Below are 15,266 nucleotides of genomic sequence, written 5' to 3'. Positions count from 1 at the left end.
TTTCCTCAAAATAACAAGTACATTTTAATCTCTATGATTTTGTTTAGCCTTCTCAAACCTAGATGCTTTCACATGAAAGACCAACATCCAAATATTACCTGTTATAAATCCAATCTAAGTATACTCCAGAGAATTCTATACTCCGAAAATAGATAAAGCTTTTACTTTCTCTTTAACTTATCTGTATCTTTCTGAACTTATAATTTATTTGAAGGATCTTCTTTTATTGTAAGCTTGAAAATAACTTGAATTTAGGGAAAGATGATGAAGGGGAAGAAGAGAGGAATGGAGTTTGATTATATTCATAATCACAACCCTCCATGAATTATGTGTCTTGCAGAGGCATTGCACACAGAAGAAAAGTAAAATAGTTTCCTGAAAGGTGTCATTTGAAAGCAGATCTGGTGACATTATTCAGAAGAATTTGGGAAGATAGGAGTAGAACACCAGGTAAAGGGGCAGAATTGTGGTATTTCTCAACTTCTCCATCGCAGTTAACCTAGTTGGAAAAACCATCTTTTCCATGCTCCCCTATCCAGCCTCCACCTTAGGGCTGGCAAGAGACTTGAACCTAGAGTGGCTCCCAGGAGCCCAAGGCGATGTCTCCAGTTAGTTCCTTGGGCACATGAGAATAGGGAACCTGAAACGACCCTATTCTATAGCAATACTGACGAATATCTTGCATATCACCATAGAACCTTCATCTGGTGATGGATGGAGATAGAGACAGAGACCCACACTGGAGCACTGGACTGAGCTCCCAAGGTCCCAATGAGGAGCAGAAGGAGGGAGAAGATGAGCAAGGAAGTCAGGACCACGAGGGGTGCACCCACCCACTGAGACAGCGGAGCTGATGTATTGGGAGCTCACCAAGGCCAGCTGGACTGTGACTGAAAAAGCATGGGATAAAACCGGACTCTCTGAACACGGCGAACAATGAGGGATGATGAGAAGCCAAGGACAATGGCACGGGGTTTTGATCCTACTTCATGTTCTGGCTTTGTGGGAGCCTAGCCAGTTTGGATGTTCACCTTCCTAGATATGGACAGAGCGGGGAGGACCTTGGACTTTCCACAGGGCAGGGAACCCTGATTGCTCTTTGGACTGGAGAGGGAGGGGGAGAGGAGTTGGGGGAGGGGGAGAAGGGTGGGAGGAGGGGGAAGGAAATGAGAGGCTGGGAGGAGGGGGAAACGTTTCTTTCCTTTTCTCAATTAAAAAAAAAATTTTAAAAATGAAAAAAAAAGTTAAAAAAAAAGAAAAACCATCTTTTCAATAAGGAGACCACTGTAATGTAATGACAACAAATGTAAACCTAAGCTCCTCCTCCATCCTTCATGGCAAAGAAACCCAGGAGTCACTGGGGCCTACGCTGGCTTTCATAAATACTATTGAGTCAGAAACATTTGTAAATACTGCTTATCCTCTGGAGTAACATTTCTTCTCAGGTTCAACTAAATATTCAGATTGTTATTTCGAAGCACTCTCATTTCAAGAAAAGCACTACAGTGCACAGATATTGATGTTTCTATTTCAGAAAAGAAGCTTCACCTCTCTAGGAGCCCAAGTCTCACACTGGGATTCCTCAAACATAGGTTTTAGGTGCCCCTCAAAGCAGAACATGCTTATTGCTAGCTTTAAAAAATCATGAGAATTTGTGACTTCCTTATGGAATGCTTGCTGTACTGTGACTTTAGTACCAAAATTGATTCAGGTTTAAACATCTTTCCCAGGGGAAGATCTCTTGTGTTTTAAGAGTAGCTGAGAAATAGGAAAAGACCCTAATATTAAAACACTCAAGGCTCATGTAATATCATCCAGACAACAATAATCAGGAAAGAAAAGAAATTAAAACAGCAGCATTTTTATTCACTAGCTTAATGAAATCACAAAGTGAAGATCAGTGCAAAACTAAGGTAGGAGGCACCGCTCACCTTTGCAGTGGCATTTAAAATGAACTATAGCTGATTGTCATTAATCCTAGATTTGCATTTGCAGATTCACTTATTTCTAAATTTATTTACAGCTTTAATATCACCACTCACAGAGTGATAGTGTGCACATATGTGGAATTGTAGAGAATATTGTGATTTAGATTCATTTCTGGTTAGGGAAAAAAAGTCATATTTTTTTTCATTTTTAGTTTTAGTTTTCAAATCCTAAAGAACTATTTCTTATCTTGTCACTTCAATGCTACATTTTGTTCTTGTTTTTGTTCTCATTTTGATGATTCAAAAGAGCATCTGATAGTATATTGAATAGCTTTCTTGTTTTCCTGAATACAAGAAGGCCATGATATGTCTTTAAATAAAAATATACATGTTAAGTAAGGTTTGATCAGACATGATCAGGACTTGAATTGAATATTAATTACTCAGTTATATTCAAATGAAGTATCTTTGAACAAAAGTTTAAAAACTTATACTTTGAGCCATCATTGAAAATTTTATGACCAGAGGCAAGAATCTAATACTGCATATCTCTTGGGTCTGATGACTCTGCATTTGTTAATTCAGTGTTCAACATGATCACATAAGTGCCACACATACCAAGGACTGACTATACATTGTCCTTTATTGTTGGGAAGTATTATTAGGTAAAACATCATGGATGACTAGTAAGCTATATGTAGTGTTTCTGACTCTTTATTCTTACTTATATGTTCAGGCCATTGTGAGATGATATCTCCATGTAGGAACTGTCCCTAACCAAGCAATAAAATTCAGCGGTATGTATACAGACGTAGGATACACTTGCCCTGGGGAATCGGGCCTCAAACTGTGAACCAGCTGGCTCACGGGTGAGAGAGGAAGAGACAAAGTAAAGCAGGTGTTGTTACTTACTTTAACCGGACTACTCTTGCTCTGCCCTATTCTTTATGTGGATAATTGGTGATTTGGGATCCAAAAGCAAGAAAAAAAGCTGTGTTTCTTTCACTTGTAATTCTATAATTCAACTTAGACTTTAATCTTACAGTTTCTTCCCCAAGTTTCTGTGTGAAACTGATTTCCTCCATCAGCATTTCTGAGTGAAATCATGATAGAATGTCAGCAGGCATAGAAAGGTTTTACTTGATATCAACTAGCGTAGAAATTGATTCAGATTAGACAGTCTTTTACATATACCCAAGTCAAGAGTTCTTGCTTATAAAAGTAATAAATAAAGCTTTAAAGTGTAATGGCATATTCCTTAACTTCTTTGAATAGCAATTTTAAATGTGGGTAAGCAATGAAAAAGGCAGCAAAAAGATCTGCCTGCAGATGATGTCTGGCTGACAGATTGGTCATTACCTCCGCAGACCACACCCTCCAGGTCTTCACAGCGCCGGTCATCACATTCGCAGGTCTTGCCATAGACCCTACTGTCCCCTGGAGGGTAACAAGTGCATCTGCCACACTCGCATTTGCCTACAAGGTATCCAAAAAAAAAAAAAAAACCAGGGTTAGGAGAGTCAGTCTCAGAAGGGCCTTCAGAGAAACAAGCATGTTCATAATTTAAATCTCCTGAAGTATCCAGCAAATGCTTTTTCCACCTTCTCTACAACATGATAAAGGTCAGACACAAATGCTAAGAAACCTGGGGGTGGAAAGGAGACTGGCTGACATAGAAGTTTGCCAGGTTTTTTAGGCAACTTTTGTTTCAATTAACCCCGAGGGAGAAGTCCATGATGAAACTATTTAATATTTACTTTAGCTTGAATGTACTTCAAATTAAAATTATTAAAAATGATTACAAAAAAGCATCTTATATGCATAAAATAGTCATATATGAAGACTATATATTTCATTTAATTTAATGTAATTTGACTATTTTAAACTTTTTAATTGGATATAGAGCTTCACATGAGAAAAAATAATCATGGGAATATTTCTGTTTGATAACTTAGTGATTATTTGTGGGCAATTCCCTAGCTTGTATAATTCTTTTACTATGGAACAAATGTCAAAACCCATGACCTTCCAAGTTATATTATATTTAGCCTAAAATCTCAAAACACAAACATTTTACAGAATGAGTTTGGTCCATGCTTAAGGAAGACATCAGCTAGTGAGATGACACTTGCCATCATTATTTTTTCAGTTGTACCTAGATGCCAAACACTGATTCCTTGCCTTGTCCCATTTTTTATAGTACCACACATTGACTAGTATATTATACCCATTTGAAAAGACAAGAAATTGAGATATCATTGAGGTTAAGTAGTTGTTCATGGTGAATCAACAAGTAAAGATTACATTCAAAATTTATATCCATTATCACTAACTTTAAATCTTATTTACCTTTCTATCAATTTATATTATATCTTAATATAGTATCATGAAACCACACAGGAAGAAATTTTCTTTTGTCTGAGAAATCATGCCAGTTTGCCAGAAATTCATCTGAGTGATAGAGCTTCAAGACATCTGTTACTCCCAGTCATTAGCCCAAGCATCATAATTACACACCCACTGACATGATCCCATGATGCTTCAGGGCTGGCTCTGCAATGCATTTGTATCTTGTTAAAGAAATTTGGAATTGGTGATGATGGAGGGAAAGAAATATAGTATTTAGAGTCACACAGTCTCAGAGCTGAAATTACAGATGATCTAATGCAGTGATTCAGTCTTTCTGGCAGGAGTGATGGGATGAGTGTCCCCTTTGAATACTGTGAATAACAAGATACTTTCAAATCAGTGTTTTTTTCTTGCTTCAGAACAACTGCTCTTTCTACTTGAGGATAGCGCCAACTTCAGCAACAGAATAGTGTCTCATCTTGAATGACAGTCCTTCGCCCTGGGTGGCCAGAATGCAGACACAGAAATCTTCTTACTAGAGTCCTGGTTCTCAAGGATGAAAGAAAGGTAAAGGCTCCTAGGAGAAACAAAGCTTAGCCCAGCAGACAGCACCAGCAACTTTCCAGGCTGATGCAGAGACTAATGACCTAGCACTTATGTATTAATTTATACCCATTTCTAACCTTGTCTATATAGATACTCACACACTCCCCCAGGAACAAATGTACTGCCTTTAAAAAACCATGGTCTTTGAAAACATACAGCATCATGCTTTTCTCTGTAGTCTGAGGGAGGGGTTGAGTATCAACGTCAGGAAAAGAGCGGACCAATCTCTTTCTAATATGAGATTTAAGTCTGGTGGTTGTGGTTCAGGGGAATATGTGGGAGCTATAATAAAACATAGATGAGCAAGGACAGAAAGTGTCTTAGACTACAAATGAGCTGCACAGCAGTGTAATGCAGACCAAGAAACTCTAAAGAGGTCATAGTTCTTATAACACCAGTTTCATCTTTACCACTGCAATTCTTTTGAAACATAATTAACCAGCAATATCTTCAGTGATCTAACTGGTCTGTCCTCTGGACTATGTTATAATGTAGTTCAGAAGTGGTAGGGATCTCTTCTTTTCAAATTTCTGCAGGCTATTGTTAGGTGTGTCCTATTTTGCTCAGTAAATCTTGCTCTCTTCCCATTTTATGCAAATATTGAATGTTGAATTGTCTGCAAGTTCATTCTTGGAATGTCTTCTGTATTTTCTCAAATAACATCCCATTCTCTATATTCTAAAAGCATCTACATGATTAAGAAGCCCCAACACATAATTGAGCTATACCTAGCCCCTGTGAACAGACTGCTGTATTCTTTAATTAAACAATAATTTAATTAGTGCTATAAAACAACCCACTCAAATTAAATCATATCCTATAACATGGTAAATAAATAGTATTCAAAATCAGAGATTAGATAGAAACATGCTTGTGAAAGACATTGTTATTAATAGTGCAAATGAACAAAAATAAGACAAAATCAAACAGAAAAGGAGAAATTATTATCAGATGATATGTTTTCATATAAAATATGAAAATTGCAATTTTATTAAAATAGTAAAACATAAGGTAAGAATACATACTAAATCAGAAAGTTTTTACATTCTAACAGTAACCCAGCTAACAAAATGGAAATTGCCTTATATGCAAAAATAAGCAACACAAAATTAATGAACTTAAACTGTAGTATTGCATAGATTCAACCTAAAGGCCCTAAGAGATATATCTGCTGTGGGATAATGCTTTCTTATACACTGTGAAGATTTGTCCATCTTATTGGTTAAAACAAATAAACAAACAAGCAAACAAATGCTTATTGGCTAATAGTCAGACAGGAAATATAGGTGGGAATTTTAGAGAATTTTTGGAAGAGGAAAGGCAGAGATGGAGTCATAGCCAGATACAGAGGAAGCAAGATGAGAATGCCTTACTGAGAAAAGGTACCAAGCTACATGACTAAACATAAGCAAGAATTGTGGGTTAATTTAAGTTGTAAGAGCTAGTTAATAATAGCCTGAGTTAATAGGCCAAACAGTTTATAACTAATATAAGACTCTGAATTTTTTTGGAACTGAACAGCTATGGGACTTGGCAGGACAGTGATGTAGGATGTCCTTCTGTATCTTTGTTGCTTTTATTGGATAATAAGTAAAGCTGTTTCAGTCAATGGATTAGAAGAGTAAAGCCAGGCAGGAAATCCAAACAGAGATATAGAGAGAGAGTAGGCAGAGTTAAGGAGATGCCATGTAGCTGCCAAAGGAAAAAGATTCCTAGAACCTTTACCAGTAAGCCACAGTTTCATGGCAATACACAGATTAATAGAAATGGGTTAATTTAAGAGGTAAGAACTAGCTAGGAATATGTGTGAGTCATTGACCAAACCGAATTGTTTAATATAGTTTCGGTGGGATTATCTGGGTCTGGGCAGCTGGAAAACAAACGAGCAATCTCTGTTAACAAAATAGTGCCCAACATGGGTCATGGATCCACATAAAAGAGGGTTTCTAGACCCCCCCCCCCAAAAAAAAAACCAGGAGTCAATTGGAGCTTCTTGGTAGCAGCATATTTTCAGACAGGCCCTGTTTGCTGGCAGCAAGCAGAGGCATGGTTCTTTTTAATAGAAGGCTTCCTGATTCAGCATTAGCAGCAAAATCTCCTCAGATTAGTGGAGATGGGTTAAATTAATATGTAAGCATTAGCCAATAAGAAGTTAGAGCTAATGGGCCAAGCAGTATTTTAATTAATACAGTTTGTGTGTGGTTATTTTGGTTCTAAATGGCTGAGACAAACAAGCAGGCCCTCCCTCCAACAGATAACTGTTTTATTATATGTAATTTTACTATGTAAAAGTTAAAATCTTTCATTTTATTTAGAAAGAAAAATGGAAATGATGTGGGATATCCTTCTATATCTGTTTTGCTTTTATTGGATAATGAACAAAGCCATTTTGGCCAATGGCTTAGCAGAGTAAAGCCAGGCAGAGAATCTGAACGGAAATATATAGAGGGTGTAGGTGAAGTCAAGGAGATGCTATGTAGCTGCTAAAAAAGAAAGACACCCAGAACTTTTTACCAGTAAGCAACAGGCTCATGTAGATACACAGGTTAATTTAAGATGTAAGAGCTAGCTAGGAATATGCCTGGTCATTGGCCAAACAGTGTTGTAATTAATATAGTTTCTGTGTAATTATTTGGGCCTGGACAGCCAGTAAACAAACAAGCAGTCTCTGTGTCAACAGGACAACTCAGTCAGTAGATCATGAGACTCTTAAACTCAGGGTCACTCACATAGGGTGCTGTAAAGTATAATAAAAACTCAGAAAGAGAAATTGGGGTGCAACCAGAAGACCTGAAAAGCAAAGTAGTCAGTCACTGCTATCTTTAACTCAGTCTGAAAATGGCTATCCTGCCTCTAGAAATTTCAGAATGAGATTGTGTCTGAGGGCTGTTTCCTTGCATTTTATAATCCTCTCTAGTTCTGGAATTGAAGGCATGCATCACCCTGTTTCTATGGCAACTAGTGCAGCTATTGGAATTAAAGGTGTGTGTTACAATTGCCTGGCTGTAAGGCTGACCAGTGTGGCTGTTATATTCTCCTGATCCTCAGGCAAGCATTATTTAATAAAATACAAATGAAATGTCACTACAAAAATTCCATCTATAAATGGTTCCCAAACATTTGGCAAAAATCTTCACATAAAGCCTGATAAAGCTTTAAAAAATTCCATGCAGAGGAAATCAGAGTCAAACACAGCTTCTTAGTAACCATCTTTACTTTGGTAGGCTGTTTCCTGGATGCAAGCAGAGGTGTAGTTCTGTTAAGTAAAGCTTCTTAACACAACATTAACTGCAAAAACACATGGTGGCTCTTTCAAGAGTCTTTGCCACAAAACACTTAAATGGTTTATGAGCAGTAGTATCAGGCTCCAGGGTGGGAGAATAAAACTAGAGAATCCACCAAGTTGCAACAATAAGTGTGGCTCCTGTCATAACTCTGCCATAAAGCTAGACTCTCCAAAAGCTAAGAAATGGGGTGGAGGAGCAGCCAAAAGTGCAGCTTTAATCCTAGTTATATCACTTAGTAAATTAAAGATTCATGTGTGCCGCGCCCTGCGCACCCCCCCACCCCGTATATGCACTCTGTGTGCTGGCACTCAGTTCGCGAGCTTCGGGCAAGGGAGCTGGAGGTTAAAATACACAAACACACACAGACAGAGAGACAGAGACACAGGTCATCCTTGAATTTCCCAAGAATACCCCTTTATTGTCTTCAGGGGCAGATTATATAGAGATAGCCACGCCCCAGCCAAACCCACCAGAAACCACTCTCCTGCCATCAGGAACTCCAGCTGTAGGCACTTAGATCAGGGGATTACAAGAAAGTCAGGATCTGGAGTCTCACTGCTCCCAACACATGTGGTCAGAACAAGATAGAGTTAAACAGTAAGAACAGATTCAAATGAAAAAAATCTTCTAAACTACTTACAGTTTGTTGAAAATATACATAGGATTGGGAGAGAAAAGAAAAAAGAGAAAGTCCTTTAAAACAAAAAAGAAGAGTAGTCAGGTGAGATAGGACATACCTGCCAGATTTTGAGACACAGAGGCAAGCAGATCTCTGTGAGTTCAAGGCCAGCATAGTCTACAGAGCAAGGTCCAGGTCAGCCAATGATAGACAGAGAAACCCTATAAGAGAACATGAATAAAAAGTCCCACACTAGCTCAGAATTGAGTATTGTGAAGGGTTCTTTATTTAGGGGGAAATCACAGAACATAGTCCTCTGCAGGAGCAGGCAACAGGAACCAAATCTAGCAGTCAGGCAAAAGATGGGGGGGGGGGGCAAGTTTATGGCTGCATTTATAGTTTGAGAGACCACACTCAAGTAGGCTGGTATCTTAAAGGCTATTGGCTGAAGGAGTTCCCACAGCACCTAACCCCTTCTGTCTAAATAAGAGAGTTCTAATCTTAATACAATACTATATATAATAACAATAAGAACAAATATCAAGAATAAAAATTAGAATTACAATGAGCATAAAAAGTGTCAAGTAAGAAACATATGCTAAATATTTCAATAATTATCCTATCCTGAGGAGTCTAAGTTTTTTTTTAGAAATGACTTAGCCAAGACATGAGACAAAAGTAACTATGACTATCGAGTCTTCAATCCCATCAAAGATCTGAGAAGGGAAATAATGTTACTTGAGTAAACAGGGAGTACAATCAAGCAACTTCTAAAATGTGCAATAAATGACAGAGACAACTGGCTACCTGGGCAATCATCCAAAGTCTCATTTGCAACATTGGAGCAAACAACTTTGTCCAAGGCCTAGAGTAACTGACAGACCATTTTCAGAGGAAAGAAAAAATTTCAGAACCATTTTACCCTGTCTTGGCAAAGTCTGGCATCTTTTTATTTATATCCTGCTTGTCCTGTCCAGACGCCATCCATTTTGTCAGTGGTCGAGGCATGGATAGTTCTTTGCCCAAAGGCCAGTTTTCCAAGAAGAAAACAAGCTCCAGTGGAGTGTCTTTAGTGCCCAACATGCTCTTGGGAATAGATTGGGGCTGCCAGGAGTAATTGTGTCCCACATCAATATAACCCTAAGTTATGTAAATGCCATACTCTCCATTTCTTTGAAGTGGTTGAAAATTACCGATCTATAAACAATACAATCTCCATGTATCTAAAGAACCTGATTAGTCTAACTATAAGTATGATAAACATGTATGACTATTGACCTATAATTCTTAATACGTATATAGCTTAAAGACTAAGACTTCATATCAGAATATTAAACAATCTTTACATAACTGTGCAGTAAATGAGGACAATGACATCAAAATGTAAACAATGTATAAGTATCTTGATCAGTGGTAGAAATGTATAGTGCAATGTAATAAATATATCCTAAAATTTTATCAATATACAAAATGTCTTAAGAAGAAGTAGAAACATGCATGCATACAATATGACAAAATAATTTTTCCTAAGGGTAAAAGTATTGTAAACAGAAATAGGAACATATTCAATATGGCAAATAAAATTTGAATTTGTATCAATATAAAAGAATCTATACCAACATAAATTGCCTATAAATAATAGTTCATAAGCATTCACTTTATTACTATTATTCCATCAAAAAACCAAAAATTAAAAACTAAAGAAATAGAGTTTTAAAAAGCCACATAAAGATGGAAAACACACAGAGAATCCAGATACTGTATATTATTATTTGTCTTTGAATTGTTTAACTGTTGAGGAAGGAGCAACTGATGCTAAAAGACATTTGATTTTAAATGATGGTGGATTAATCCAACTTATATATTTTGAAAATACCTTGACTTCAAAATTTAAGTCAAAAGATATGTTACTTTAGAGAAGAGCTTTTGCTTTTTGTTTCCACATGAAATGAGAGGCTGTGGATTCATTCTGAATTAAGAAAAATCAAGATTGATTGAGAAAGACCCCCTGAAAAATCCCCAATAGGAGCAGATGTCCCAGATTATTCAACATTTCAAAGCACTTCTGTTGCCATTTCCTCTGAGTTCTACATCCAGAACAGCTTCAAGACTGCTGACTATGATGGCCCAGCTTCATAGAATACTCCAATCAGGACCTGACTATAATCCTAATTTTTTTTAGGATTCCCAGAAGATTATCAGCACCCCCAATTAGCAGGAAGTAGCCTAGAAAACTATGCACACATTCCCAAAAAAATGATTATGAATGTTTGCCTTTGTTTAGTGTGTTGGTTACAAGTTGTTATGTATAATTGTTAGGAAAAAAATCTAAGCAAAGAAGATTAGTTTTACAGTTCTTGTTTTGAAAAGAAAAAAAGAGGTATGCTGTGGGATACTGGATACACTATAAAGATTTGTCGCTCATATCGGTTTAATAAAATACTTATTGGTTAGTAGCCAGGCAGTGAATATAGGCAGGGGAACCAGACTAGAAGAATTCTAGGAAGAGGAAAGACAGAGATAGAATCACCACCAGATACAGAGGAAGCACAATGAAAATGCCTTACTGATAATAGGTATTAAGCCATATGGCTAATTATAGACAAGGATTATGAGTTACTTGAAGTTGTAAGAGCCAGTTAATAATAAGCCTGAGCTAATAGGCTTGTTCATAATTAACATAAACCCCTGGGCGTTTCTTTGAGACTAAATGCCAGTGGGACCAGGGAGTAAAGAAAACTCCATCTACATTTATTATTCTATAAAGGACATATTTTGTTACAGAATTGGAAGGAAGCATTTTTATATGCTAAATTAAAGTGGTACCAATTAAAATGTAATAACTATGTTTAAACTTGAAACTTTTCTCAAGTAAATAACCACATATATTATGAAACAAAATAAATAACTGTCTGTGTGTCCATGTGTATTTTTTTGCGAAAAGCCTAAAATAGAGTAAGCCTCCTATCATACAAAAGTGAGTCATGTGAAATGATATATAATCTAATTAAATGTGATTCCCCCCTACTATAGTAAATAAATTGTTAATAAAGGAAAATTAAGAAAGGAAAGAGAAAAAATAAGATATATTACCTTAATAATATTAATTGTCTTTTACTATGAATAAAACTTGGAAAACTTTAAGACTATAAAAAGTAAATATCTCATTGGTTCTGCTCAAATTCACATTGGAAAACTTTGTGGGGAAGTATGATACAAAAGAAAAAACATAAAGAACACATACAAAAAACAAAACAAACATTGCCTGGTGGGATAGCAGAGGCAAAATATAAAACATGAAAATACTACTAAAATAATTCTGATTATTAACAGGGTTTATCAGTTACTATATATCAAGCATTAGTAAAATAAATTGCATATATATTGCATTGTGTGTGTGTGTGTGTGTGTGTGTGTGTGTGTGTGTGTCAGCCTTGAAAGCAAAATCTTAAAGTACATTTTAAGAGGAAAGAAATAACACATCATTCAGTAATATTGACAATTCCTATTAACCACCAACTAGCCTATTCTTTTGATTAAATAATAAACAAAATCTCATCAGGACTTCTATACATATTGTACACCAAGATATTTTTAGAACTGAGAAGTAGCAACAATCAAAACACCATTGAATATGAAAGTTGAAATCATTTTCTAAGATGCAATGGCCTGTTTAAAGGAGGTTGGATTTGAAGGGAAGAGGAGACAAACAGAAGCTGCATAGAGAATAAAGATGCAAAGTCTGGACTACAGAACACTCTGTTAGGATGAAATGGCAAGATGGAGCACAAAGAAAAGATATTTTCCCACATACATGGTGTTTGGGTAAATGGCTATGAAACAAAATATGAACACTTTGATAAGGAGCTATATTTGCTAAAAAAAATTAGTAGTGCAAAGGAGAACCACAGATTGAGTGATGTCAGCAACACATAAATCTGACAAATCTGACTGGCTCATATTCTCATCATTCAGAGGACTCTAAAACAACCTAATCATTAAAGACATGGACAAATTAGCTGATAGGACACCTCTGCAAGTTGGAAGTTGACATAGACAGTAAATACATGAAAAGAGACTCCTCTTACTTAAACTAGAATGCAATGAGGTCTTCTTGCAGACCAGTCAAATTAACTAGAATTTCAGAACAGATCACAAGAAGCACTGGAAATGGCTTTGAAATGGAAGTCTTGTGCAGAGCATGCTGGTGTATATATAGGTAAAGTATTGGGGTTATTTGACATTATAAGTTAGAATTGATATGGAAATTCTAGAAACCAACAATTTGAATTTTGGTTCTATTAACTAGAAAAAACATACATCTTTGAACCATGAGATATTCCAGAACACTCAGCCACACTCTCCCTTATTGTATCAAAGGATAAGACAATGAAATGCCAATGCTTGTAATATATCAGTTTATTGTTTTTTAAATTGTGTGTGTGTGTGTGTGTGTGTGTGTGTGTGTGTGTGGTATACAAGTGTCCATGGAGGCCAGGGTACCCAGGTAGACAGTTTGGACCTGCCTTGTGTGGATACTCGGAACCCAACTTGGGTGGTATTTATGTGATGAACAGTACTTCCTTAAAACAGTGTGACACTGATGTTCTTACTCAAGGAAAGGATCAACAAGACTCAACACTCTGGACTATCAGTATTCGTGTAATCACAGCTTTGTTGTTCAGTCAACACACAGAATGTCACTTATCATGCCACCTATTAAAGACACAATATTAAGTAAGGTTTTTAAGTGCCAATAATAACCAGGTAATAAAGGTAAAATGTATAAATAGGCATAATCTATAGAGATAGTCAAAGATCCTGGTATGCAGGGTTTAGTTTTACAGTGTTGGTCTTTACAGTGTCCCCCACAGAGGAAGTTTATATGCACTCTTGGGCCCACCACCATGGGAACTGGAACTTAGGTCCTTTGGAAGATCAGTCACATCCTTAACTTTAAATATGGCTGGATTTTGTTCTTGGACTATTTCCAGTAAATATAACTGTTTAGAAGAATAAGTTAGACCTCCTTTATATTTCAATGATGGGAATAATACTAAAGCACATTGCCCAGGATTATTGAAAACCTAAAAGGTGTAATGGAAACAATGGGCGTTTCCAAGCATCTGTGCCCAATAGTTGTTCCACAAACATCACACATTTTCATTATATTACAATAACATTATTTTGCATATATTTTAATAATAAAACATGTTGGGATCTATTTCAATTACTTGAATAAAATTTGTTCACTTTATTTATCACTTAATTCTTCATTTAAATCAACCATAATTTGTACTTCCTGCTCTAGAATAAAATTGTTTAAGGAGAGCCCCTTCATACTGACTGCACCTGCCAGGAAGGTAACAGCAGGCACACTGTCTATGACCTTATTTTTTCTCTTTTTATAAAATTGTGCAAACTGTGCTTGCACTACATGCTCCGTAGTTGGAGAGTAATTAGAGGCTCACATAAAACAGAAAAGAGATTAGCACTTTACTAACACAGTCCTGCTTTGCCTAAAATAATAGGTTTACCATAGCAACCTGATTGCACTAGAAAAAAAAGTGCCTGCCAAATGCATCCTAAGTTCCCTTGAAATTTCTATGAGAAGAAATTAAGCATTTGAGAATTATAATATTCTGTACTGTTTCATCTAAGTACAAATATTTTTTCCGGGAGAATGAAATAGTCCTGCCTCAAAGATTTGAAGGTGAAACGGTACCTTTGCCTTCTATTTCAAAACAAGAAGAAAAATCCTTTGAATACCACTCACATTGACATCACACATCAATTTTTACACAAGGAAGCTTACTTCTGGTTTTAAAGTACAAATAATGTCAGTTCTTCTGTTTGGACATTAATTCTTAGAACAAGAAGTTGCCATGCAATCATGTGAAGAAATTAGACATGTGAATAAATGCTGTAATAATAGGATTGTCTGTGTCTTCCCTACAGTCTATAAAACTGAAAACTGGAAAAGGAGTAACAGGTCTTATTCATGCCTAATGGTTTAACAAGGCATCAAGAAAACCATCACAGGGGCAATCATCTAGCCTTTCAAAGGATTTTATCTTATTATTTCAACCTTACATAGTTTCTAAAGTTAAAATCATATTCAAGCCTCATTTTCTTCCCAATACAAACCTTAGATATTGATAGAAATACTTCACTCATACAAAGGTACCTGAAAATTTGCAAATGCAAGGTTATAATATCCGTGAGTTATTGTCAGGAAATGTTTAATCAAGAAGTGTAGTTCACAATGATGCAACCTATAAAATTAAAATTGCAACTGTTACTGCCCCAGAAGCTGTGCTCTGCTCAACTTCAGGACAGAAGCCACTTTGTCAGAGGCAAGACAGTGTTAGAGAAGAGCCTTATCACAATAATCTAGCTGTGTGAGAGATAGCCAAACTTTAAGAAATGTTTATGCAAAAGATGGGTGAATGCCAATGATCCTAAAAGAGGATGTCC

At 36.4% G+C, this 15,266-nt stretch overlaps 1 protein-coding gene across 1 annotated transcript in view; it reads right to left on the bottom strand.

Annotated features, from left to right (window-relative positions):
- Itgbl1 (integrin subunit beta like 1) overlaps positions 1 to 15,266 on the bottom strand; it is a 173,290-nt gene that overhangs the window by 18,666 nt on the left and 139,358 nt on the right. Inside the window, exon 8 of the mRNA XM_075949981.1 lies at positions 3,288 to 3,404. Coding sequence (XP_075806096.1) covers positions 3,288 to 3,404 — 117 coding nt within the window. The remainder of the gene's footprint in view (positions 1 to 3,287; positions 3,405 to 15,266) is intronic.

This window comes from Microtus pennsylvanicus, chromosome 15, assembly GCF_037038515.1.
Source record: "Microtus pennsylvanicus isolate mMicPen1 chromosome 15, mMicPen1.hap1, whole genome shotgun sequence".
NCBI classification, from domain to species: domain Eukaryota; kingdom Metazoa; phylum Chordata; class Mammalia; order Rodentia; family Cricetidae; genus Microtus; species Microtus pennsylvanicus.
Note: the sequence above shows the minus strand (reverse complement) of the source record. Positions and strands in the feature narration are given on the sequence as shown.